The sequence below is a fragment of the Anopheles aquasalis genome, chromosome 2 (genome assembly GCF_943734665.1).
Source record: "Anopheles aquasalis chromosome 2, idAnoAquaMG_Q_19, whole genome shotgun sequence".
In the NCBI taxonomy this organism is placed as follows: domain Eukaryota; kingdom Metazoa; phylum Arthropoda; class Insecta; order Diptera; family Culicidae; genus Anopheles; species Anopheles aquasalis.
The window spans coordinates 13,572,501-13,598,125 of NC_064877.1; the positions used below are offsets into that span (position 1 = coordinate 13,572,501).

General features: G+C 46.8%; 3 protein-coding genes across 7 annotated transcripts in view; 2 read left to right on the forward strand and 1 right to left on the reverse strand.

The window, feature by feature from the left end:
• The window catches only part of LOC126571251 (uncharacterized), a 46,005-nt gene extending 44,801 nt beyond the window's left edge, over positions 1-1,204 (forward strand). For 4 of the 5 annotated variants that reach the window (XM_050229609.1, XM_050229611.1, XM_050229610.1 and 1 more), the window contains exon 9: positions 1-1,204. This exon is cut by the window's left edge and continues 173 nt beyond it. In XM_050229609.1, coding sequence (XP_050085566.1) covers positions 1-19 — 19 coding nt within the window. In that variant the 3' untranslated portion in view covers positions 20-1,204. The other variant, XR_007607871.1, reaches the window with a different exon arrangement.
• Positions 1-25,625, reverse strand: part of LOC126571248 (mucin-5AC) — a 286,563-nt gene that overhangs the window by 122,682 nt on the left and 138,256 nt on the right. The gene's annotated exons all lie outside the window — the stretch shown is intronic.
• LOC126571246 (protein similar) overlaps positions 4,106-25,625 on the forward strand; it is a 124,991-nt gene continuing 103,471 nt past the window's right edge. Inside the window, exons 1-6 of the mRNA XM_050229599.1 lie at positions 4,106-4,123; positions 4,282-5,465; positions 16,039-16,226; positions 16,748-16,980; positions 17,062-17,453; positions 17,536-17,642. Coding sequence (XP_050085556.1) covers positions 5,383-5,465; positions 16,039-16,226; positions 16,748-16,980; positions 17,062-17,453; positions 17,536-17,642 — 1,003 coding nt within the window. The 5' untranslated portion in view covers positions 4,106-4,123; positions 4,282-5,382. The remainder of the gene's footprint in view (positions 4,124-4,281; positions 5,466-16,038; positions 16,227-16,747; positions 16,981-17,061; positions 17,454-17,535; positions 17,643-25,625) is intronic.

Genomic DNA, 25,625 nt, shown 5'->3' on the forward strand with positions numbered 1-25,625 from the left:
CAACACCTACGTGACGTAGATTGAGCGTTAGGTCTCGGTTACATGACCGAAGAGTTAGAAGAGTAACACTTAGAAACCGGATTTGGAAGCGTTTTACAGGTGGAGGCTGGAGGGATTGAGAGGTTCATTTGCACAGCAGGATGGAAGCACAAGCAGTGATGGAAAACTTAAAGATTTCTTTAGCTCAGAGTGTGGTTTATGTGTTGCGTATCACTGAGGGTTGCTGCATGCCCCTCTTTTTCAATGCTCCCAACGCTTAGAAAAGGTCCGGTTTCCATCGTTTTCCGTTCCATTTTGCTTTGTATTGAGCATAACACGCACACCCCTCCAATCGTGTGATATGATGCGTCCCTTGGCGAGACGGCTGAGCGTTCAATCAGGCATTTCCTCCTCAAGCACTCTTACCATACTGTGTGCGCATGTAGCATGTAGTTGCTCACTTAATAATCATCGTTTTATTTCGAAAAGATAGCATTTTTTCACGTAATGACCTTTAGTTACAAAAAAACACGGACAAGGCAAAGAAGCGAGTTAGGGAGAAATGGATTAGTAGTGACTCAACAATCTTAACATACAGGTATAACCTTTTGGGTATGGTCTCTCGCGTCACATGCATGCAAATAATTCGGTCGATGAACGGGAAAACAATAATTATCGATATGATATTCATATTTGTAATTTATTACTTATCATTACTGTATATGATTACGTAGAGTGCTAGTATTCCTAGTGAGGGTACATCCTGTGAAAACACAACTTACGGTTCAACTCAATGGACGGGATGGACGCACCCGCATAGTCTTTGCCCGTCACCCACAGGCACAAATGATCGCACACGGGAGCGAGCGCGACAACAGTGGAAAGTAAATCATTCAAAAAGGTATAAAAATTAAAACAAAAAATAACGAAAACCCAAGACGTGCACTGGAAGTAAAACTGTAAAGCAAATTGTAGTGTAGTTAAATGGTAGAGACGCCACTAAAGTTTGCCCGATAGAAGCAAAGCACCGCTTTACGCAAACGATATAAAAATTCCTAACGTAAACGCTGGAACAGAGAGACGGACGATAAAAGGATAGGATAAACACGAACAAAAAAAAAAAGATAAAACTCAGACCTTAACCCAAGGATGATAAAAAAAATCACTACGCTGTTGTGAAATCGATAACGGGAGAAAAGAAAGAGACAATGAGTTGGTTAAATTATGTATCGTTTTGTTGATTAGTTGTGTTATAAATTTATAATTCCGCCAAGTGGACTGAAGTTGTAGCGAAGCTTGTTTTTGAAGGGTAGTATGTTTTCGGTTTGTCTTTGTCTTCTTCCCAGCCCCAATGCTTCTGTACCGAGCACTTTCTTGCGTATGGCGGTTTTAGGGGGTTTAATGTTTTTGTTTTAATGGCAGCTAGTTCGAAGCAGTAACGTGCGTCACCTGTTTAACTAATGTTTTTAATCGGCTCGGGTGTGTACAATTACGATTACTTACCATTATCAGACCAGCCTCGGCTAGCCTCGGACCGGGGAGTAGTGTGGGGCTAGGAGTGATCAATATTCAAAACTGGATTGAAGCATTTTATTTATGAATCGTGAAACATGAATGGTATTAGTGGATAAGCGTACTACTATTACTACTACTACTTCTACTGCTACTACTAAAGCAACTACTTATTCTTCATCGTGCGAGAAACGCATAGGAAGGCGTTATTTTTAAATTTGTACATAATTCTAAGGAAGCAGTCGACGGCGAAGGAAAGAGTATCAGTAACCGAACGGCATTGGACGGGCAAGCATAAGGACTCTTCTAGGACTAAATATGGATGTGCGTTAAACAAGTGATCTGAAGTGAGTGTGCGTGTTTTAGTGTGTCTGCATGTGTGTGCGAGAAAGAAAAGGGAAGCAGAAAAGTAATATGTTAAAGCTCAGCCAGTCGGTCAAGTCTCTGGCGGGACAGAGGTACACGATTTCCCTGCCTGTGTCCTGCGAAGTAATCGCGAAAGAATATTATCCTATCTAGCCTTGTTACCATTCCAAGTAAAAAGAACGCCAAGCGAAACTTTTGCGCAAAAGTAAGAAGCTATAAGCCCGACTAAAACAGCAAACCAACAAACAAAAAAAAACTATAGTAACCAGCTTCTTCTCAGTACAGCAACCTCATCATCATCATCATCAAACGTAGCTGGGCTGAGGGTTTCCCATAGTTCCGTAGACGAGACTGCCCCGCCGGTGGCTGAAACCAATCATTATAGGCATATAAAGGAAAAGAAACATAAAAAAACGCCAAAATATCAGTACAGCCCCCCGGAAGTGTAGCAGCGATAGTTGTGAACGCGCAGGATATCAAATGATTTCAGGGCATTTTATCAAATGATAGAAGTGCATGCTCTAACTACGACCCGAACAGAAAGGCTCTATAGTAGATATAGTCAGCCACCAAAGGCCAATTATTTCCCAGTTCGCTGTTATTGAATGAGGTACACGGTCCCGACACAGGCGCCATGAAACGAATATCAAACAGAATCATCAAATAGAAATAGCAAAGATTCAAAAAAATGGAACTCTGCACACACACTCACGTACACACCAACAAACTGATAGTTCAAATTTCAGCATAAAACGTAAAGTGTGGCAAATGTGTGTCGTTATAAATGTAGAGAAAGGGGGGCGAGCAGGAAAGAGGATAGTCGCACAATCGATGCACGAGGGTGGGAACCGCGTGAAAACACTATCATTACCGGGGCCAAATCATTACGGCCACCCGGAAGTCAGGATTACCAAATAATTGAACGTAAAGAAGAAGTGAAGGGGGCGCAGAAGTTTTTCCAGATCATTTTAAATTATTTTAGCTCCATCGCCGCTGCCTCCATCGCAACGTGTTCCAATCGCGCGTGTTGTGTGCTGCCTGCCTATAGTAGAAAGGGACTAGCAGCGAGCGGGGGGATAGACCTTAAAAACCAAGATTACCTTACGCGTGCGTCCTCGCGCGCAGGCATAGTAGCGGCTGCGAGGGGCGAGTGTGGTTCAGCCAGCCAGCAAATACCATCCATAGCCGCCCCGTAAAATGCGTTACAATCAATAGGAATGGGTTTGAACACACACGCCAGCAGCGCACAACCAAGGCAATCGCCTAGCGGCCACAGTAAAAAACGGGCAAACGCGTGAAGAAACTACAATTAAACATTCTATTCGAGTCGATGGCTGAAAATGATAAATATCGAGTGGGAGAAGGGGATCGGACGAAGTACGCCGGTTTGCGTAAAGAAGTGCGAACACAGACACACCCAATACACTGGAATTTATTCAAGTAAAAATAAAATAAAACAGCAAAAATCCTTATTAACGAACTGGCGTTTTGAAGGTGCTCATTCTCCTAGTCTCTACGCCTGCATTTTATAGGCGTAATTCATTTGGTTCATGTTTGTGTTCATTTTGGTGTTCATCTACGACTACTTTCGTGTGCATTTTTGTGATCGACAGCAGACGTTTTGCGGAAAAAAGCGGTTATAAAGTCCTGATTATGCATTAATAATTTCTTCCTGCCAATCGTATACTGTTATTAAAAAGTTTAAGTCGTCTTTGATACAGAAAAAATCATGTTAATTTACACTGTTTTTTTTCAACTGTCATTTTGGATTCTTGACGGCTCTCTAGGCGTAACGACTGAGAGAACAGGCCCCGAATTGTTGCGTGTCGGGGCCGTGTTTGATGACTGGTTGCGCCGTTTCGGGGCTGCAACGCACCGTATTCCAAGGAATCGGTCAAACAGCGGTTCAGCAAGAACGCAGCTGCATCTCGTACGAGTCCAATAGATTGTTTTTCTTTTGATATTGTATCGATACTTTTATCTATTTGTATTGTGTGCAACCTTTAACGAATCTTTAACAAATAAAACTGCTCATTTTCGGTTTCTCCGATTCCTTTCCAAAAGGGTTTAAGGCTCTGACAGATTGGTTCCGGTACGTGCGATTCGTGCGGCATTTGCGGCAGTTGCGGACGCCCTTTGGCTTGTCAAACACGGTATCCAACGAGGTTGTTCAGATGGGCTTTTGTTGCGGCACGTGCGGTACTTGCGGTACCTGCGGCGAATCTGTACAAAATCACAACACTGCTGCAACTGCCGCATCCAAAAGGTGTGTGGAGTAACTATCAAAACGAAGTTGTGGTGTAATATCGTCTGCCAAAGTCTTTAAAATCGCCCGTAAAAACACTCTTTCCGCGTAAAATCGCAATAAAAAGGGGTAAAATCTTCACATTTCTGTTCTATTCCAATTCCAATATTCTGTGCTAGACCAACAAACTGCTCTCTGGTCGTGGTTCACGTTGGAATGGTAAGCCAGGAAAGTGCAAGACGCTCCAATTGCTCCGTTCGTGGAAAGTTCCCGTGAAGCACGTAAAAAAGGTTTGCAACAATTTCCCGAGTGATTACACGGCCGTATTTAATGTTCTTCAACCTGGGCGATATCGGTTGAGCGGAGCCGTTTGTGCGTGGCGCCGAGAAGTGTGCCCTTTCCAGGGAAAATCCGCGCTGGCTGCGTGTAAATAGTGGTCGTGCTCTCGCGTTGTTTGGCCGAGTTCTTCAAGGTTGCTGATTTGTGTTCAACCTTCGGTGGTTCGAAAACATAGCACCCGATCTTTGAAGAAGGCGCGCGTCTAGCGAAAAGTGAAACACATCCAAGTGCGTTCCGATGCAAGGAGAGTGCGGTTGCCAAGTGCATAAGCAAGAAGCTATCGCTGGCTATTACGCACCCTGAAAACCGTTCCGTTCCATTTCGTGGTATCTCCCGTGGTCATCTCGTCACGAGAGGAGGCGCGCCGCCGTGGCTGATTTGGAAAAAAGCGAGAAAGGTGGTCAATCTCTGAGTTCTGTGTGTGTTTGTGTAAATACCGTGGTGTGCAGTGTGTTTATTTTGGTTTCTGTGACTTCGTGCGTGATTTCGTAACAAACGGTCGTGTGGCGTATGCCTGGCCTGGTCTGTGGCCTAGCTAATTCGTGACGGTGCGTGAAGAGTGTGGTGGAAGTGTCTGTGTGTTGATATATGTTGAGGGAGAGAAAGTGCGTGAGACCGCCAAGTGCTGAAGCGCTGCTCCGGAGTCGCGGGGCCAAACGGCGAAGACGAAAACGCAAGAGAAGGGCCACCACCACCGTCGTCGTCAGGTGCGTCCCCGCCAAGTGTTTAGTGTACTAGTGTGCCCTCTTGCTTCGTTGTCTCGATTAGTGGAAGCTAGAGTAGTAAACAGTCCAGGGAGTCGGTCGGTAGCAACGGAGAGAATCGTCACAACAACAACAACAACAACAGAATCATCCTCATCGCCGAGTGGCCGAGTAGCATTCATCATCGCTCTGCAACAACGGTGGTGGGCGCGATAAGGGTCGAACACAGAGTCCGAAATGACGAAAACATCGCCGCCTACTACGAAGGCGATGGATCCGGTGGGCAAGGTGGTGATGAAGCCCGTCAAGGAGAAGCGAAGGTAAGAGAAGCAACAACCAACCAACCAAACATCTATCCACGAAAAACTCGAAAAACTGGCCAACGACCGCGACAAAATCGCTCCCCCTCGGCCGTCAAGCCCCTTCCTGCTTCCTCCATGGGTCCGATCCGATCGAGCAGGGTTCAGCTTTCGGTTATGAGACATGCTCCCCCGGCTCGTCCCCACCCTGCTATCAGTCTCCCTTCGAAATTCGACGAGAAACAAAGAAAGGCCTCGATGGGAGCATGCATCTCTTGGCTTACAAATCCTATTGGCTTCGGTATTTGATCAGAACTGAGTCACTATCTTCCTTGTGTCTCAAATTGAATTCCACAGATTACGATTTATTTTCTGGCATTTTTTCTTTCATGTTTTCAAATGACAACATAACACAACCGAGTTATGAGATGCTGATAGAAATTTGACACGAAATTCTTGATCTAATTTCTGTCGAAATTCGTTATTGAAAAGGGGGTTCCGTTATTCGCTTAAAGCTCGATTGTTTAAGAACGATCATTGAATGAATGAGTATAAAATAACGTAGTAAAAACAAAAAAAGTGATGCAAGGTCGTCTATTCCTCCAGCTTCTATTTATATTTATATGTCTATTTATATCCTCAAGGTTACCGCCCAAAAGATCCATGCTTGTGTTCTGCGATGATCAGTTCATCAAAGATTTTATTGCGCACCCGCCACGTGTCGCCGTATGCCACGTGAATCGAGCATCAACTCAAATACGCTAGATAACCCATGAAACAAGCGTAAACTACCGGGTCAGCGTTTTGTTTTCGTCGATCGCGACTTTGCGGAAATCCTAGTAGACGTTTCTCAAGCCAACGAAAAACTAGCGCTCCGAAAAACGAGATCCAGATCTTGCGTCGCAGAAAACCGTCCGTCAATGAGGAGCCGCTGGCCACCGCTTAGTCCACGCCGCGGTTTCACAACGTGTCACGACTAATGCTCCAAGGCGCACACGACTAATGATGTTTGGGTTTGGGTTACTGGCGAAGGCATACAGGGGTCGCTTGCAGGGTTGTTTCTTGACAGACGCACATTAATTACCTTTACCTATTCACTGAAAGTAGCAAATGACATCGGCGACAGAGTTGCAACATCGCATGGCGCCAAGATAGGACTTCAAATTCGAATGTAAAAAATGTCCTGTGCATTGCCTCTTCTCTGTCAAAATATACTACCTTGATGAGCTGTTGTGCTGGATTTCTGATAGTGCGATACGCAAAAACCCTTTGGAATGCATTTCCTATCAACATGTGGGTGACGATAATTGCCACTTGCGGCTTCACCATCGTCATCGGAGAGCTTTTGCAGTCGAGAACTGAATAGATTTAATTGCTACAACAGCTGTTAACACAGACCACTACATTTTACGGTAGAAAACGATCATGATTACTTTGCATTCCATTTTCATCTGATCCGATTTTGTTTTATAAAATTATCTCTGGAGCTAGGAAAGTAGAGCATCGACACCATCAGCATCATTATCGATCGGGAATACCGGAAGCCAATGCGTACGATTGCGTAGGCAGCAGCATAACATTACCAGCGCCTCACGTTCCAATTCAACGACCTTTTACAGCTGGCCTAATTTTGCCAACTCCCCCTGGCGTCGCCGGAACAACAACAGAGGCTCGCAGGCAGGGTGCGGTTTGTTATGATAACGAACGACAAAGCGGCATTCCCTTTCAGTGGTCTATGTGACGTCACGGACAAAAGGACATGCAGCAGGGCATGCGCAGTAGGAATCATTCTGGCGGTTCGCTGCATATTTTATGATTTGCTGCCTCAGCCAGAATATGACCACCAACCGACCGATCGCGGTTGGAATGCCGGAGGCCGGAGACCAGGAAGAAGTGTGTTGGTATTTGTGTTGGTGCGGCGATCAGAACTGGCGCGTGCAGGCGACCGACAAATGACATTACGAAGTTGCTGAACCTGTTGAACCACTGCGATTACCCCCGGGGGAAGGGAGGTGGGTAGCCGCCGCGGCCACTGCCCGGACAGCTCTCGGTCGTGTTCTGGCTGTGGCTGTGAATTGGGTAGGGAATCATATGATGCAGGCAGTTGCAGTGGATTCCTTCATTTAACATTAATCTAAAATCATTTATTACTGTCGCCAGCTGATCGCAGTCCATGCCGTGGCGGTAGATTTCAGGTCAAAATTTTTTGCCTTATTTCAATCGAGAGGCCTACCTCAAAGATCCTTGATTGCAGGATCATAAATTGTTCATGACCTTTTATGGCTAGTAATGACTCTAAAAGATGAATAATCTCATTACGTTATCGAAAGCAAGCAAGAGCAAGTAACATCTTGTTTGAAGGTGCAGCCTCGCTCAGGTCGCCACGAGAAGAAGGCAACAGGTCCTACATATGTTGGAATTCCTCTTTTGATCATCCTTTATCTGGCTTTCCCTACCCAAAGCCGATCGTCCTTAGCATCGTTACCGCAGAAGAGACGTCTGACGGGACCGGGAGTCCAAAGTTCAGTTGTCCATTTCGGGATTTCAGGTTTGTGCTCGAACCTTGAAGGCACTCCTTCCCGTCTACCCGTCCGTCCTGATCGTTGATGGTGTTTGTGCTTTCTTCCTGAGTTATGATTTGCGATTACACAGCTATCGCCACCCGACTGCGCTCGTGGAAGATTCGTGCCGGTTTGCCGTGGTAGACAGCAATGATAAGACGCAAACCATGCAACGTATTTTACCTCAAAATTAAACTGTCGAGTGTGTGGCTACGTGCACACAGACAGAGACCCGCCAGCCTCTCCGTTCTTGCGGTTACGATCAGTCTAATCGCAATGGATTTATGTTCTAACTTCTTTACGTCACACTGATTAGAAATCAAATTCATTTATTTTATGTTCGCGTCTTTTTAATAATTTGTTCTTATTACAAGTTACTCTCGTTTTAGTATATTTCTTTTCCTACGTACGTTTGCATTTCCTTCCTTGCAGCCGGAAATGGTGGAAGGAATTGTCGCGCGAAAGCGTTTGAAATGCAGAACGTGAGGTGCTGGTGGCGACGTTGAACACTCAACTCTCCGATTGTGTCCGCCATACGTACGTGCCTTGATTGATCATTGATGCTTCGTGGCCTCGTGGCCCTGTCTTATATGTTGGTAAATTAAAATACGTGCAATCGGCCGACTGGCGAGGCACTGCGGCTGCGAATGGCAAGACATCATGCGAAGTTGAACGTAAATTCCGTCCGCATCCCGCTTCAGCACTCTACTGTATGCGTCAGACTGGTGTGGCCGTTCTGGGTCGTCGCGGGAAAATCCAACTGTGCTCGATACGACACATTTTGCACGTATCAGCTGCCTGCAACCCAGGAGCAGCTAGTGTCCCATTCACTTCCTTTCCAAACACCTTCCATTACCTCGTGCTCTCATACACTCTAGTGACGATGACGTGAACAGAACCAACCGCCACTGGCTGCCATAAGATTCTGAATTGAATGAAGGACAACATTTGGAACCGAGACTGTTTGGCTAACCTTCGGATTTCCGGCAACATGCGAATTGATTTGTGTGATGTGCGCACACATTTTGCTTTCAAGAGAAATCCAGCACCATGCTGTGGATTTGTGATGTTGTGTTTGTAGCGATAAATTCAAGCGCCAGCATGTGCTATGCGATGCTCCGAGGGCAAGAGGTGCTGACGATCGTGAGATCAATCTGTGTTGGCGCATTCTTCGCTAGTGTTGGTGGCGAAATTACTTTGCGTCGTGGGCCCCACGGTGTGCCGGTTATTAATTCTAATTGTGTCAATTACTGTTTACAAGGAAACGATAGAGGAGGAACGAAGCTGAGCCAATCGAGCGATACAGTGTGCCTGGGGGGATGCTGTGATTTGGAACCATAAGCGATAAGTGAGCGAATGTTGGGTTGGATAACATGATCGTTTGGTAAGATGCTGTGTTTTTTTGGCAAGATTGTACCTTTTGTACCTTTTGCAGTATAAGTAAATTGAGGAAAGCACAATCAACATCTTTTTTTTTAACAAAACTGATAATAATGAGTTTTTCTGCCTGCAGATGGAATTTGTGCTATTTTTCTGCTAAACAAATTCAGTTAAGAGTGGTGAGAGCGGTTTCCAGGTCAAAATCCTTCGAATGAAGATGAATTGGCAGCAATTGACAAGATGAGTTGACCGCACAACAGTTCCTATAAGACTGAAAGCAATAAGAATGATAAAAAAAGCATGTCGTATTGGTGTCCCCACAAGAGGAATGATAAAAAAAACCTGCTTTAACGCCAAAAAAAAAAAGAACGAAGCGTGAGAAAACAGGAATCGTCACTGATCGTGATCAATCAGTTCATCACAAGAATCTTACAGGAATTCATTACATAGACTTTGCATCTTCTGAATACTATTTGTTTAATTGCATCTATGTAATGATTTGCGTGCACAGCAGCTAAAGTCGCATGAATGATCTCTGCTTGGATCATTTCTAAAGATGAGGGGTTATATCGACTCAGTATTCCTCAATGTCCTTAAAGATGGGAGAAAGGCTTGGCTCAAGAAGATTTCATCCAGTTTCAGCTCAGAAGATCCCCTTCCAGTTCGTCAGATCAATTCGTTCTTTCGGAATCAATGTCGATACTGTCGTTTCATCTCACGCATTTGCATTTGGAGCCATTTCCATCTAGGTATAGCACCTTAGAAAACTAGACGTGGTCTTTCATTCGTCAAGGATTCTAATTTAAACTACTGTCCAACTCTCCGTCTTTGCGCAAATTGTGTACCACATTGTACCTTCCCGCACCGGCAATAAACATAATAATGGGCTGCCGAGTTATCTGTAACCGTCGAGTAGCCGCGTTATCATGCAATTCTATCATTGCTGCCCCGTGGGATGCTGTAAACCACCCTAAAGACAGTCGTCGTCGTCGTCGTTGTCATTCCTTCTTCAGTCAGTTGCTCGTCGCCCGCGGACACCAGTTGAGTTCGGAGTTCCGGAGTTGCATCCTCCTTCTAGGGCATATCCCAACGTTCGCCACTCGTGTGTCATGTTATCAGACAGTCGCTGATATTTTCACACCTTCGGTCACACTTCGCGCTCCCCTCCTTTCGTCGCCACACATTTGCCCACAACTCATTTGCTGCGGCTCCACCGTTCCTCGTTGATCATGTCACCAACGTACGCCCAAGCTGCTGGTCGGTGTCTGGCTGCGAGTTCGCTGTCATGTGCTGCGGCTGGGGAGCGGTATAGGTGTCTACTCGGATGTCTCTCGGCCATACCGGGAGCCGATCGCCCATCACCGCACACCATCACCACCTGCTCGTTATCCCGTTAAGATAACGAAGCAAAAAACCCGAACCTCGGGCCGGGCTCGATTTTGTGCAATTGATTCGGTCGCCAATCAGTCATTGATCATTGGAACATTGGTTTTTTCGCTTTTTTGTTCGTTGGTCCCGCGTTAACGGTGCCGCTAAAGATAATGTAACATTATAAATTAGTAGTATTGGCAATTGAATTACGATTAGACACCATTCAGTCGTCGGTGTCGTTGGTTCCCACCCCCCGGACGGGCGAACAGTTCTGTGTGCATGGTGCATATCCCTCCATCCGGAGCTGTGGAGCTGTGGAGCTGTGGAGTGTTTGGTTCTACAACGTGTTGTGTGTTGTGAGGTGTTTCCGGAAGTCTGTGTGAATCCCTCAGTATTGATTTGATTTTTGTAAAGAGACTGGAGAAAAGGCAGTTCTTCTTTTGGTGAAGTTTCTTGAATTTCGTATTCCTGGATTGAATCTGCCTCGAGATGCATTCCAACTGGTATCCGAACGAAGGAACTGGTGATAGTGGAGCTGCTAGTGTTGTATATGACAGTGGTGGTGGTCCATATTATGGCAACGAGAACATCTCCTTCTACGGACCTCAATCAATGGCCATGGAAGGTTATCCGGAAAAAGCGAACCCGGTGTATGATGTGAACTCGTCCGGTTATTGTTCTGCTGCTGGTGGTGGTCATGGAAGTGTCCCTTACGGCGAGTATCCCCGCCAAGGGATGATGCCACAGCAGTACCAGCAGCAGCAGCAGAGGAGTGCTTTATATAATCAATCACAAATGCTGACTGCGGTGGCGCCAGCCACCACCATGGTCGGTAACAATGATTACCAGCACCAACAGCAGCACCCCACGATGCCGTCGGGCAGTGTCGCTTATCAGCCCTTCTATCCGGTACCTCAGCCTCCACCGGGGCCACCACCGGTGGTGCCAATGATGGCGCCAACGACGTATCACCACGAGAGACACCGGCAGACCACGGACAGCATGCTGTTGGGTGGCTCGCAACCAAATTTTTCGTCACCCAGCTCGTCCGCTACATTTCTTGAGCAACCGTACCTGTCCGCCAGTTACGCCCCGTGTCAGGGTCCACCACCGTGGAACTATGCGCACTGTTACGGATATTACGGTCAGGATGCGTGCCCGTATGTCAACATGGTCGATATGGAGGATTTCATGTAAGTAGCATCCGGCGGTGTCCAATGGCGCAGCGCGGCGCATTCCCGTGATAATGGCGCGCGCTCTCCACCAATGGGCGACGATCGGATACAGTTGTGGGTGGCATATCCTCACAACCACCAACCACAATGGTTCAGCAGGTGATGATTCCTGACCCGCCTCAATGCGAGCGGCGATTGTTATGTACTTTTCAGAGGAGCGCACTCCCGCGGATGTCTGATAATGGTTTGTGAATGGTTTGGCGTTGTGTGTTTGGCCTGATAACCACAACCATCGAAATGGTTTACATCGATATTGGTTACGGCCACCATGTGGTTTATGGCTCATGGTGATTGGTCGACGATGCGTAGCCGATCGGCACCTTTTTTTTAAGGTGACTACGACTTCGTGGTTCGTGGGCCACCGGTAAATAGGAAACCAAATCGCACAGATATGGGTAATAAATAAGGTTAGCGTTCCTTGAAAAAGGTTGGCCGTTTGTTGAAGTCTTCTGTTCTGGAGCATGAAGCTGTTTCAAGACGGTGCTATGGCTGAGTACTTCAAGATTGTTTTTGTACTTTCAACTTTGTTTTAAACCATTTATGTTGTGAAGCACTATCAAATTGATTTGAATTTAATAAGTCACTTCAAAATAATATTAAAAAAAAGTGCATGCCACAATTGAGTTGGACCTTAAGGCAAGAGGCATCACTTATCACGCGCAATCATTTGCTAACGGATGTTCTGAACCAAATTTGCGTTTGAAACGATGAAGCCTTCTAGTTTTCATATAAGTATAATAATTGATTTTTCCTAAACTTATTCAAATAAGTTCAATTACTGGTATTATTTGTTAGGCTTATAATACAAAATTATATCAGAAGAGCGACTGCATCAATCTTTATTTTCTATCAACGTTCGAGTTTCAATTGATGAATATAATCTGAATTAAATGTCCTCTACCTGACTCCACTTGATCGAACTTAAATCAATGTATCTTAATTCTACTTTAAATGTTATTGCAAAGTTTTTTTGTTACCACAAACATCGTCTAGACGTCTGGTAATGAAAAGTTGCTAAGTCGACATGAATGGTGATGCTGCTTACATCTTGTTGTTGGTGTTGAATTGTATTTTGAAGACGAATTGTTTAAATATGCGTTGAGGTGCCACAAGAAATGAGCTGCCTCGCGCTGTAAACAGTGGCAGCAGCACATTGTACGCTGTTTTCATGTTAGGACGGGTGTCGTTGACGCTGATTACCCTCGTTCTGGATGTCCCAAGTGTGTTGAACGTTACTGTGCCTCCATCTTGGCTAGCTTAGGCTATCCTGTGCCGAGTGACTAATACCTCAGCGCACGGTGCAAGGCCACCATCGCCCCCTTTATGATCCATGCGAGGTGTACTAAACGAGCTGTCTCGCCCCAAGATCTGGATGCGCGAACGATCGAGGGAAGGAATGGTAGCCAACAGTCGCGCCAGCAAATGGCCACTATCTTTTGCTCGTTGTTTACTCTTGTGCGCACTGATGGTTGACGATTTGCTGCTGCTGTCATTAAGCGATCTTCGGCGCCTCCGGTCGGTTACCTACATGGAGGCTGGGCCTTATGGTTTGTTGATTTAAGAAGACAACAGCTCGAGATAGGAATCCCTGATCCCTGGCTTCTCTTCAAAGCCGTTGCTAACCTCTTGTCTGGATGAAATGTTTTAAAGAAAATTAATAGAATATCTTGTGGAAGCTTTGAACCGCGCAGTTTAAGAAGGGTTTTGTGGGATAACTTTTGTCCTAAGACCATATTGGGTCCTACAGACCGCGCTTCGTTTCCTTCGTCGATCGTGTGAGCTTGCACGATCCCGATCACAGGACTTGGTTGCCCTGCTGGTCACATGCCGATTGCGTCATGTGGAGAGAAATTTCGACGACGCTAGCACTCATGCCATTTCTGTCTTCCACCGTCTGCCATGTCCGTTGACCGAGAAAGTTTCCAAATCGTCTCCGGAGACGAAAATAGCTCATAAACTCCGTCGCTTGCCTTAGGTTAGTGCTGAGCGCGGCCGTCAGCTGGTAAATTGTGTTGCTTCCGTTTGGTGAAAGTGATAAATGATAAATCAAATTGAACGAAACAGAAGCTTCTTTGGACAGTTGCGATGTTTTGTTTATCTTTTTTGGACAACGATCAAAACATGTAAGGAGTCGTTATGTTTTGCTGTCGATTTGAGTTGTGGTTGTATCGTTAAGTGCATCAACGTTTTTTGATAAAGTTTGAATGTCGCCGACTGTGTTCTTGATTAAAAGTATTATTTGATTACTTTAGTTATGGAATCTTAGTTTAATTTTCATAATTTACACAAAAACCAAAGCGAAGCCTTTATCACCTTTCGAATTAATGCTGTACTATGCCACTAACATTCCTCACTATCACACATAGCTGCATAGCAACAGGGTAATAATACGGTAATGTTATGAAATTCCATTCGCTTTGTTGTGAGCCTCAGCCGTGTCATTGTTGTTCGACAGACCGATCCCACACTGAACCGAGTCGTTGACCTGCTTCACGATTTATCTGGGAACCGAAGCCGCTGCGCTCTGATTGATTCCATCAGCATTGATTTAACGTACGTGCGGATCTCCTATCGACGACGGGGAGGCTCAGCTCATTTTTTGGGAGGAGAATGTTGTTGATTTCGAATTGTTTGTTACTATGTCGCCTGTCGCCTTCGCCATATCTGAAGAAAGGGTCTGTCAAAGGCCGTTTTTTGGAGGGAAATCACCGAGACACATCTTTACTCGACCGATGATAGACTTCAAGGTTAGTCACGTAAAGATTCGATTTGTTCGTTGCTTTGCTTGTGCCCCGTGGTCCGAGCCCGAGTTGCACTTGCAGCTAGGCTCACGAACGCGATCCCCATAGGCATATGTTTCTCCTCTTCCACTGCCACCGCCTATCTTGAATTGTCCCGGTATTGTCTATAAAATTGGATTTTTATTCTTTTACAATCGATCACCGACCATCGTCAAACGACTTTGTCTAATAAACGATATCACTGCGAACTGAAGTAATCTCTACGTGCTATCAGGAGTGTCTGGCTACTGGTGGTGGTGGTGGTGCTGGTGCAGATGATGGGCCTTAAATGAACAAGCATCACACCGCGATGGAGGTAGTTATTAGAGACAGCTCGGACCTTCCAGACGCTATGCTGGTCTTCAAATCGAGTTCTCTGTAAGAGCATCTTTGGGAGACCCACATTTGGAGCAGATTTGAGATATGAAACCCGTTTGTCTTCTGGCGAATGTTACGCGTGAAATACACGCTTCGCTATTTTTTTTGACTAGATTTAATCAATGGAGTTTGTTAACCCCCGGCATTGTTTGTGCTACAAAGTGCAGGATGCCGAATCACGGCATCCGATATGTCTCAACACCTCGACACGTATACGATTTCTCCCATGTCTTATCGACAATTCGTGATTCCTACCTGCCTGATAACAGACTACCCGCTACCTGTGCACGGCATGGACCGATATCAAAATGCATTTCTTCCCAATCGCTCCCTTGCAATTGCATCCGTAGCATAGGATCATGCAGTTGGTGTTAGATTATCAGCGCACTTTCATGGGCTTTGCACATGGATAGTAGACATTTAAGCCCATCCAATTTATCTGAGTGTATCGCTTTAAAATGATTATAAATGCACTCCTTTTGCACAGTGTGTATTGAGCTCCGTTGCGGAGTGTGTTTCTATTCGACCACACATTCCGCTCTAATGATGATGTATCGCTCACGGGAGGGATTAAATGTTTTTCGTTATCGATAAGGGCGCTTCCAGTGGTCAGTGATTGATGAATGGTTCTCTGGTGGCGGCATCGGCATCTTGGTGTGAAACATTAAACGTGCCATCGGTCTGTGTTAGTTTGAGCAATACGGATGACACAGGCGACAAGATTGTGCGATTTCTTGTTTCGATAATTGATTGATTCTGTGCGGTGGTGGTCTATGTTAGGCTGGAAATACGAAATGAATGCTAATTTTAGCTAATGTGCTACTTTCTGACGGTTTCTCTGTTGGCTTGCCATATTTGCTTATGATTTCGCTTTTTCTTTTCTCAACAGGAATAATGAGAAGCGGAAGGAAAAGTCGCGTGATGCCGCTCGCTGTCGGCGTTCGCGAGAAACGGAGATCTTTCAGGATCTGGCCAGTTTGCTGCCGATGCCGCAGGAAGAGGTGGACCATCTGGACAAGGCGTCGGTGATGCGTTTATCGATTGCCTATCTCCGGGCACGCAACATGCTGGAACTATGTAAGTATTGTTGAGATAATGCTTGGACAGATTGAACAGAATGTAGTTTTGTTTGGAGTCATTTTCACGTACTAATTAAGGATTGAAAAGCGTTGTGGTTGAACAACGGTCGATTTAAAAACATAAAAACCTTTCGCTAGCGCCATCTGTAGTGTAAGAATTGAACCAAAATCGAGTTCGTCGGCGCCCTCTAGCGGAAAATAGATTCGAACTCGGAAAAAAGGAAATTCGAAATACGGGAGGAGGGGGAAAAACATTTCCACATTTTTACTCAGATTTTCTCTCTTTCAAGAATATCCTGTAAAAGTTTCACATCAATCGAAGTATAATTGACAAAGATACAGATTTTTGAAGAATTACCACTTATTGGCGCTCAGTCAGAAGTCTTAGGCCTTAGGATTCCTGGGAAAGCAAAGGATATCTGGAATGCCCTGGCTGATCCCAGGATTTTTCCTTTTGTGCTCTTGAAACTGGGTGACTTCTTCCTGTTGACTACACCATTCCCCCTTTTTTTCGTGTAGATGATTTTCCTCAATCGGCGGAAAAAGTGGAAATCAAACAGGACGATGACGTATCGATGGAGGCGCCAAACGGCGCCGATGGGCTGGATAGCAAGCTGAGCTTGAAGGCACTCGGGTTGGAACCGGAAATGGTCCCACTGCAGGCGCTCGACGGTTTCCTTTTGGTGCTTTCCGTTGACGGTGATGTAACGTACGTTTCGGAAAATGTCAGCGACTATCTCGGCATTGCGCAGGTAGGTTAACGCCACCCACCCGCGGGAGGTCCGGCGGCGTGTGGTCTAAAGGTATAGTCATATTAATCATTCGTTTCACAGATCGACATCATGGGTCAACCGATCTGGGAGTACAGTCACCAGTGTGATCACGATGAACTGCGGGAGGCCCTGAACGGTCGGCACCATTCACCGTCGGAGCTGTTGAACGGGGTGGCCAACAGTGAGTGCCGCCCGCTGGAGAACCGGGATTTCTTTCTGCGCCTCAAGTGCACCCTCACCAGCCGTGGCCGTAGCGTCAACATTCGCAGCGCCTCGTACAAGGTGCTGCACGTGACCGGTCATATCGCGTGCAAGGATAAAGAGGGCCAGCGGCAACTGGTGTCCATCGCTCGGCCCCTACCGCACCCGGCCAACATTGAGGTGCCGCTCGGATCGAGCACCTTCCTTTCGAAGCATACGCTGGGTATGAAGTTCAGCTACGTCGATGACAAGTAAGTAGTGAGCGGAACGGACCTAGTAGCGGAGCAGTAGCGATGGATTTTTTCTAATTATCTGTCCATTTGTCCTTACTAGAATGCTTTCGCTGCTGGGATATGAGCCGTCCGATCTGCTCGGCAAATCAATGTACGAGTGTCATCACGCAAGCGATGCCGATCATTTGATGGGAACCTTCAAACATGGTAAGTATTTTACTATTTCTTTTTTTTACATACAAAAATCTGTTAAATGGGAATTGAAATTTCTGTAAAACTTGTCACAAAAAACACAGATTATTTATAACGTATTTGCTCTGACCGTAATCTGCGCCGGTATGTTTAGCGCTATGCGTGAAGCACACGGTGGCTCCATAAAGATTATCTTGTTTCGGTGTTCCCTCAAACAGGGTCAATTACGTCACGAAACATGGCACGAACAAACGATGCCAGTGGTTCTCTCCACCAGCCATTGGCAAGGTCGCCTGAAATGTGCCTCTTTCTGTTGGTCGGTCGTGTCTTGCAAATAAACTTCAAATTTAAGGGACCCATTCTTTCTAACCGAGCGACGATGAGAGCCACCACCCCACCACCGAAAACGGTTCGTGCCGTAACCGTCAATTTTGGGTAATTACCGCTTTCCGTGTGGGTGAGTTGCATGCCAATTGTGGTCGGTTGGTTGGTTCGATGCTTTTGGCACGTGAATTTTGTGTTTTTCGGAGACAAAAACTGGAACGGAACAGTAATTGAATATTGTCCCAACTCCGACTGGAAGCGATTGAAGTAATTTGTTGATCGTTTGATCGTTCGCTGTCTTCGAGGATGGTTTGATGTCGTTGTTGGCCAACATTTCGATGACAAATGAGAAGTCACTGTTTCCGATCCCCGATGTTCTTACCTTCTTCTCGTCCTTTCTATTCCTTCGCGACACTCTGCCTTCAGCTTATTTATATTTATGTGCCAACGAAAGTGTCCAGCAGCACGTGCATTACAACACCACTGGCCAATAACAGTACCTTACCACTGCTTCCGGACGCAACCACCAGCGCCACAAGCAGGAAACCACAAGCGCGCCTAATGACTTAATAGATTTCGTGGGTTATTAGCCAAGGCCATAGCAGGGCGCTCCACGCTGAAAGGCAGGAAGTAGCTCGTAAAACTTAAAGACTAACAGTTGCCATCTCCTTCTAGTCCGCGAGGGCTGCGAAGGTTTGCCGCCTGCCTGGAATTATTTTCTGGCCAGACCTCGGTACTGTCCTCTTTTTACGCGAGAGTCCTTAGAACGGAGCGGTGGTACTTTGACATGGTTCGTGGTAAAAAAAGAGGAAGATAAAAATGGGAGCGAGCAGATACAAAGTGAAAACAAATATTGTCCACGATGGTGGTCGATTCCCCTTGGCTTCTGGCGTTTCTGGCAGAACCCATCCGCCCGTATCGCAGAACGAGGGCAATGTTTAAAAAATCCTCACCCTCCCATCAACGGCCTCATTTAAACGATCAACTAAAAGCCCCAGCACCAGCAGCGGGACAGTTCCGGAAACATCGTAAAGATTCATCCCGCGATTCATGGCCGCCGCCGTTTAGCGCTTCGCGCAAGTCGGAATGAACGACATAATTTCATCCCTCCCTTCGGTGCCCCCCAGGAAACCAGAAAACCGGAACACCCAGCAAACCTCTGGTCCCGGGATGGGGGAAGCGGGATGTATAATTTCGTCGTTATGTCCCGCTGACGGGCCCGGGAATTGGGACAGAGGACAGGAGGGGTTGTTTCGCTCGAATCACTTGCTGGAGAACTTTTGCTCAAAGGAATCTTTCACACAAGACACACAGCGCAGTGCGATGACGATCGATGATTTAGAGGCTTCTCCTCTTCTTTTTGTTCATCTTTTGTCGAACGGAAAAGGCGGAGGTAGTAATCAAGCATCGAAATGAACATGGTTCTAGCACGGTGCGGTATATCAAAAATCACATATAATTTTATGAAATTAATTCAGTTCATAAAACGTTATACGGCATTGCACGTGCCTCAAACACCGCCGAGACGGAGAGGTGTCTGACGGCCTTCCAGGCATTATGCGATGAGCAAATTTCTTTTTTGCAAAAAGGAATGTTCCAGCTGATGGCGTCGTCGTCGTCGTCGGTAACTGGTACTACCGGAGTGTGAAGAGAATCACATAAAAAGTTCGTATGTTACTGGAATATCTTAAATCCTGCTGCTGCTGCTGCCGTCAAATAGCTTCCTAGGTCTTGCTGACAAGATTAGACAATGGTCTTATGGAACGGGCACCTTAGCGCATTTGGCCTATGCTGTAAGCTCTCTCTCCCTTTCATTGTGCTCGAAGGAAGGAGAGAAGAAGTTTATTATGAGATTCTCGGCTAATAAAGTGCGAAACAGTGGTGGAGTTCATTTGGAGCCGGAGCCGTATGTGTGCATGTGTGCCACTGGAACATTAAGAAATCTGCATGTCAATTAGGGTGTGACCTCTGTGTAACATTAACTTTATTGATGCTCTGTCCTGTATGCTCGAATTGGCATAGAATGTATGGAAACTTTGAGTAACTTTACGGTAACTAAGATAGAACCTTGCTTGTCTCGTATTCTAATAAGTAGTCAAATGTCACCTCAATCAATTATGTGATAAAGATGAGAATTATATATTAACAAATCCTTCGACCATTGGTAAATATTATGAAGCGCGATGGTTTCGGCTTAATGGCCTTGGCGTGACACGTGTCGAATTGGATTCCCCTTAAAAAAAAAACGGTGTCCGTGTTTTGTCCCTCGTCTCATTTCTCAACGATAAAATGTGGGATGTCCAAGGGCTCGAGATCTGATCCACTCTGCCACCGATGCGTTAACGGCGTGACTCGTGAATGAAAGTGATGCTTCACTTCCTTGCCCGTCTGTCTGCCTATCAATCCTTCAAACAACGACAACGGTGCACAGGGCTAAATGGATCTTGTGATTTGGTGATGGCCACCACCCCACAGTAATGTGACCTGCTGCTCCAATTTGTTGTGATGCTGCCGCTGCTTCAACACCATTCGCCCTGTTGACGCTCTGTTGTCGGTCGGTCGACCCATTAGGGATGCAGCCATGTGCTGGTGTTGCTGATTTGTTGTCATTTCTCGAACCTCCCGACCTGGCTTCTGGTCGATCGATTGTTATTCTTCTTCTTCGAGGTCCCCTTTCACCCACGCGAGCACGTTGAAAGCAAATGTTGGATTTCAAAAAATGGCTTTCAAATCGCTGACACAGACAGAGCATTCAAACCAATAGCCATCCCAACTACACTAGCACCCATGTTGGTGGAGCTGCAGCAGTGATCATGCGTCGTCGTTTCGTTTCGTTTTTTTTTCGACTTCTCCGCGCGGTCCAATCGGTGGTTTGTGTTTTGCTCTCGGCATCCATCGATGGAATGTGCACGGCGGCGGTAACCCAGTTTTGCCAACTGAATTGCTGTACACTCTGCTGCGTGTGCTCACGTGTCGGCGGCGCTTTTGCTGGCTATTGCCCCCCCCCCCCCCCCCCCCCCCCGGGGGGTTGGTAGGCCGCACACTAACAGGTTTTTGAGCGGTGAAGTGCGGTGCACCTCACTGACAGATGCGAACCATTGCCACGGACCAACAACAACACGACACAAGTCATCGCGGTTCGGCGGTACGGCTAAATTACCCTCTACTCGTGGTCGATAGACCATCTGATCGATTGTTTTCGCTTTCGTCTTCGTCGCCGGTGGTGCGCTGTACGTGCGAACCAATGCTGCATCTATGCACAGGTGAGGCGCTTCACACCACACACCTCTCAAAGCCGCTCCCCCCTTCACCAAAACATACGGAGCAGGTCATCGTAAAATCGTCGACCAGCACGACCTTCGACTAGCATCAAACCCGAACCCCTTTCATTGGACGTGTTGTGGCCCAGAGTACATTCCCTAAAAAAAAACACAAAAAACCTCTACTAACTCACTGGCAGGAGGGCTGATGATTGCCACCAGATGGTACATACCACCTTCCACAGTAAAATGATGCACGGAATGGGGATTCCTTCTGTGTTTTTTTTTTCTTCGCTTCTTTTCGATTTCTTTCGAAATGTGTTTCCTGTGTGAGCGCTGAACGAGATGCGCTCGTCGCTCGTTCGCTGGTTGCCACACACCATCCATCCCCATTCTGGATGGTGGGATTCGTGCTGATCCGCGTAATGGGCACCTAGAGACATGAAGTCATGAAGGACACCTCGCGCTCGGCTCCCCATCATATCGGGAATATGCTGCTCTCAACGCGGTGCCGTGAGGGAGACGAAGAAGGAGAAGTGGTAGTTCAGATGTGAACCACACCATCGGATCTTCTCCTCCTCCACATATTCGACCTGGTAACGATCGTGTTTTGGGAGTTTGAGTTGATGGTGATGCAGTTTGTTGTCGCTCGCCCGGGCTCGGGCGTAGAAGATGACCAGCACCACGTCGTCGTCTCCATAATCGCATGTTCTTTGGTCGACGCGTTATTATCACCTTGTGAATCGTATATTTCTCCCCGAAAAAAGAGTGTCTTTAATAAGATTACTCGCTAACCTTGCGCGGGGGACCATGCGGATGAGAAGGTCTTTCAACTGACGCAAAGATTGCAACGCGCCCCGCACGATGTGCAACGCCGGGCTTGTCGCTACTAAACAGGCGACCTGTCTGCGTCGAATCGAAATCTGGATAATTGCTAATTAAACAACATTTAATTAATGAGCACCCCTCTCCGAGGTACCTCGGAGGATGCAGGACGTTATCGTTGGCATTTTTTTTTATGAGTTTTAATGCGCCATAAAATGCTGTTGGCTGGCTGGCTGGCTTGGCCGCTAGTAGAATGGCGCACTGGCACGAATGATAACAGTGGGCCGATGCCGGATCCAGCTTACCTCCCCCCGGCACCCACTGGGGCACCATTGGCCTCCCATAATCGTAATCGACGTTGTTGTCTAAATTTATTAAACATACTAGCGATCGCGAAAATCAGATTAACCGCTCTATCTCGTGCGTATGCTCCATTAACACACGATCGCCTAGGGTGTGCACACCCCACCCCCCCCTGTTCCACCTCTTGGTGGGTTTGCAACAGATGGCGACGGCCCTGGTTCTCCGAAAAGGGCATGGCAAAGGGGGTTGCGATCAATCGATCGATCATGGGCGGCCCGGGGATGGTTTCGGTTGGCGTACGCTCGATCGATCAACCGATTGTTCGAGCCGATCGCAACGGAACGGCATCATAATGAAGCTTAAGGTCGCGCTCCTCGTGCTTCCCCCGTTCCGCGCCGCGTTTACGCTCTCCAGTGGATGGGACATTAGCGCTCGGTGATCGTGTTCCTCGAGAGACCGGCCCAGAATAGATCGATGAAAGAGGCGGTTCTCGATCGGTGGTGGTACACGCAGTTTTGCAAATGGCGCGCATAATGGGTGCATTCGCTTAACCTCACTTAGGCCACTAACTGGCGTTGGCGCTGACGAGCTTTCGCGTTTTTAATTACTCGCACCGCACCTCGCACCAGCACCCACTCCCTTCTACCCTTTCCTAACACCATGACGACGGTTCTGTTGTCGCAACACGCAACAGCCACTGCAGAGCGTTGGGCACGCTAGTTTCATCTCGTAAAATTGTCATCGCTCGGTGGCTGTGGTCGGCTGAGGTGCGTGCAGGCTTGCAGCTATCGGTATCGACGACTACAGCTCTCGCACCGCGACCGTCGGTATCGGTTTCGCCTTAATTTATTCACCATTTACTTTGATTTACAAATTAAAAACACTAACTAACAGAAGAACACATATTTTAACCATGCAGCAGCCTAATGTACGAGAGAGAGAGAGAGAGAGAGAGAGGTACTCGAGGCGCTTGACGGCGCTTTCTCAGCTGGAAACTGGGTCATCGGTGGACTCCGGACCACCGCAACCACCCGCTGGCTGGGCCACTTTGATTACATCGAATTTATCAAAAACATCAAATTGTGCTTGGGTGTAATGGCGGCACAGTCAGCGGCGGGGGTTCCAGTGCTCCTTTAACAGCTCACGAGCGCGCGCGTCGCATTTGCATCATTGACCATAAATCATCGAAGCAAATGAATTAATTTACCTTCGCCCCTTGCACAGTGAGTGCGTACCGAGGTGTACCGAGCCTACGGGGTGGCCACCTCCGACCGTTTGCCGTTTGCATCAAGGGTCAACCTGGTGGTGAACTGGTTCTGAGGTACCTCTGGAGCGATCTGTGCCTGTGATCTGTGCGTGAGACGCAAACGCACGGTTGTAGATCGATTCGGTGAGATTGCGATTCCGCGACCGCAACGGCGTGCATATCCTGGGTGGCGGGGAGGCGGCGGTGTGTAATCGGGTCAGCACACCTTGTGTGACCGCGACCATTTTTCAATAAACAATTTTAGATACGATCTCTCGCTTGGTCGCTAAACGCCACGGAGACAGAGGACAGATCGTCGCCAATGCGTGGCAAGTGATTGTGCGATTGCCACGGGTGCGCGCTCGCCAGCTCGCTCGTAGACAGAAGTAGATCAAACGTGTGTCCCCGGCCACATGCTGCACTTTACTTCGCCGGTGGTGGAGGGACATTTGTTGCCCGTGGAACCCACCTCTTCATTCCTCCTTTCCTTTTGTTTCCCCTTGCTTCTTGTGCACAACAGAGAATGAAAACAGCCAACAGAAACCGAAACCGGTGACACTCCAAATTGCTGATCGTAAAACATGCAAAAGTGCACAGTTCGCTGCGATCGTAAATTCTGCGATTAAATGAATTTCGTCCCTTTTTTGCAGCAGATTTTTCCCTTCTTTTAATCCGGGTGTGCAGTTTGGGTGCGCGCTTTTAATGTTGCATTCGTTGGGACTATTTTTAAAATCTGCATGGAAATGATAATTGGCTTCGTGGTTTCTGTCCCCGATATTGGACTGGTGCTGCTGCTGCAGCTGGTGGTCGCTAATAAATTCGTCATTCCCGAGGTGCCCGACCACTTGTGTCCATTTTTGCATTTTTTTTTCAAACTCGTCGCGAAATATGGTCAGCACAGATCTGCTGCTGCTGTTGCTGCTCGGAATGGTTCGCTGTCACAAACAAGGTCAAGAGCGTGTTCGTAGGCCCCCGAGTCTGTGTTTTGATTGATGATTTATGGTGTCCCTTTTTGCGAAGCCCAGCAGCCAAGCCTTGAAGCCAAATAATGAGCGATAATGGTGTGATTGATATGTCATTAGGATTTTTATTTTTAATTGGAAATCAAACCACGCAATGGGAGATCGCAGATTGTACGAATGCACGAATTTGCGCTTGTGCTTGGAACTCGCTTTTCATAACAAAAAAAAAAAAAAGAAACAAAATCGCCCACAGCAATGAATGAAACAGATACAATGCGTGTGGTTTGGATTTCTGCGACGAAAAGGTGTCTTTGGGTGTGCGGTAGATGGGCAGAGAGCAGCGGGATTGTATAAAAATATCGAGCGTGCGGCAACAACGCACAAAAACACAATGATCCCGCGTGATAAAAAACACGAAAATAAACTCGATTATACAAACCATCGCCACCCCCTGAAAAAAAAACAAAAGAAAACATCCCAAAAAAATGAACGAACAGAAGTGCCACCGCGTGTGTCGCTGAGGGGTAGGAACTGCCCCAAACGACGATCCTCTGTTCGCTTGGCTGTCAACTCGCCGAAACACAACATAAACCGTCCACAATATGATGCAAAACAAACATCGGTCGGTGACCAGCCCAACACCGCACACACTGCGGACTTCGCTACCTGTCTGGATGCGCCTGGATCTTCTTTTCGGCCAATGCACTCGCTGTGCATTGTGTTTTATTTGTGTCCACTCGAATTTTCTGTTCTTTTTGTTCGTTTTTCAACCGACCACACTGCGTGATGCGTGCCACAGCAGCTTATCTTTAATGATGATGGTCTCATGAGGTGGCGTAGAAAGTATTATTATATTTTCCATGTAAAATTGTGTCAATGGAATGTTTTGGTTTTTCCGCGCTGCGGTTTCTGCCTGATTTATGCTCACGATACGCGCGTATCTCGAATCGGGTCAATTGGAACCTAAATTGCATGGAACTCATCAGAATTGCTTGTATGATCGGTTGCTCGGTTTTTTTTCGGTTAAACAAAACCATAGTTTTAAATTCATAATGAATCTTCGTCTATGTATTTGGTG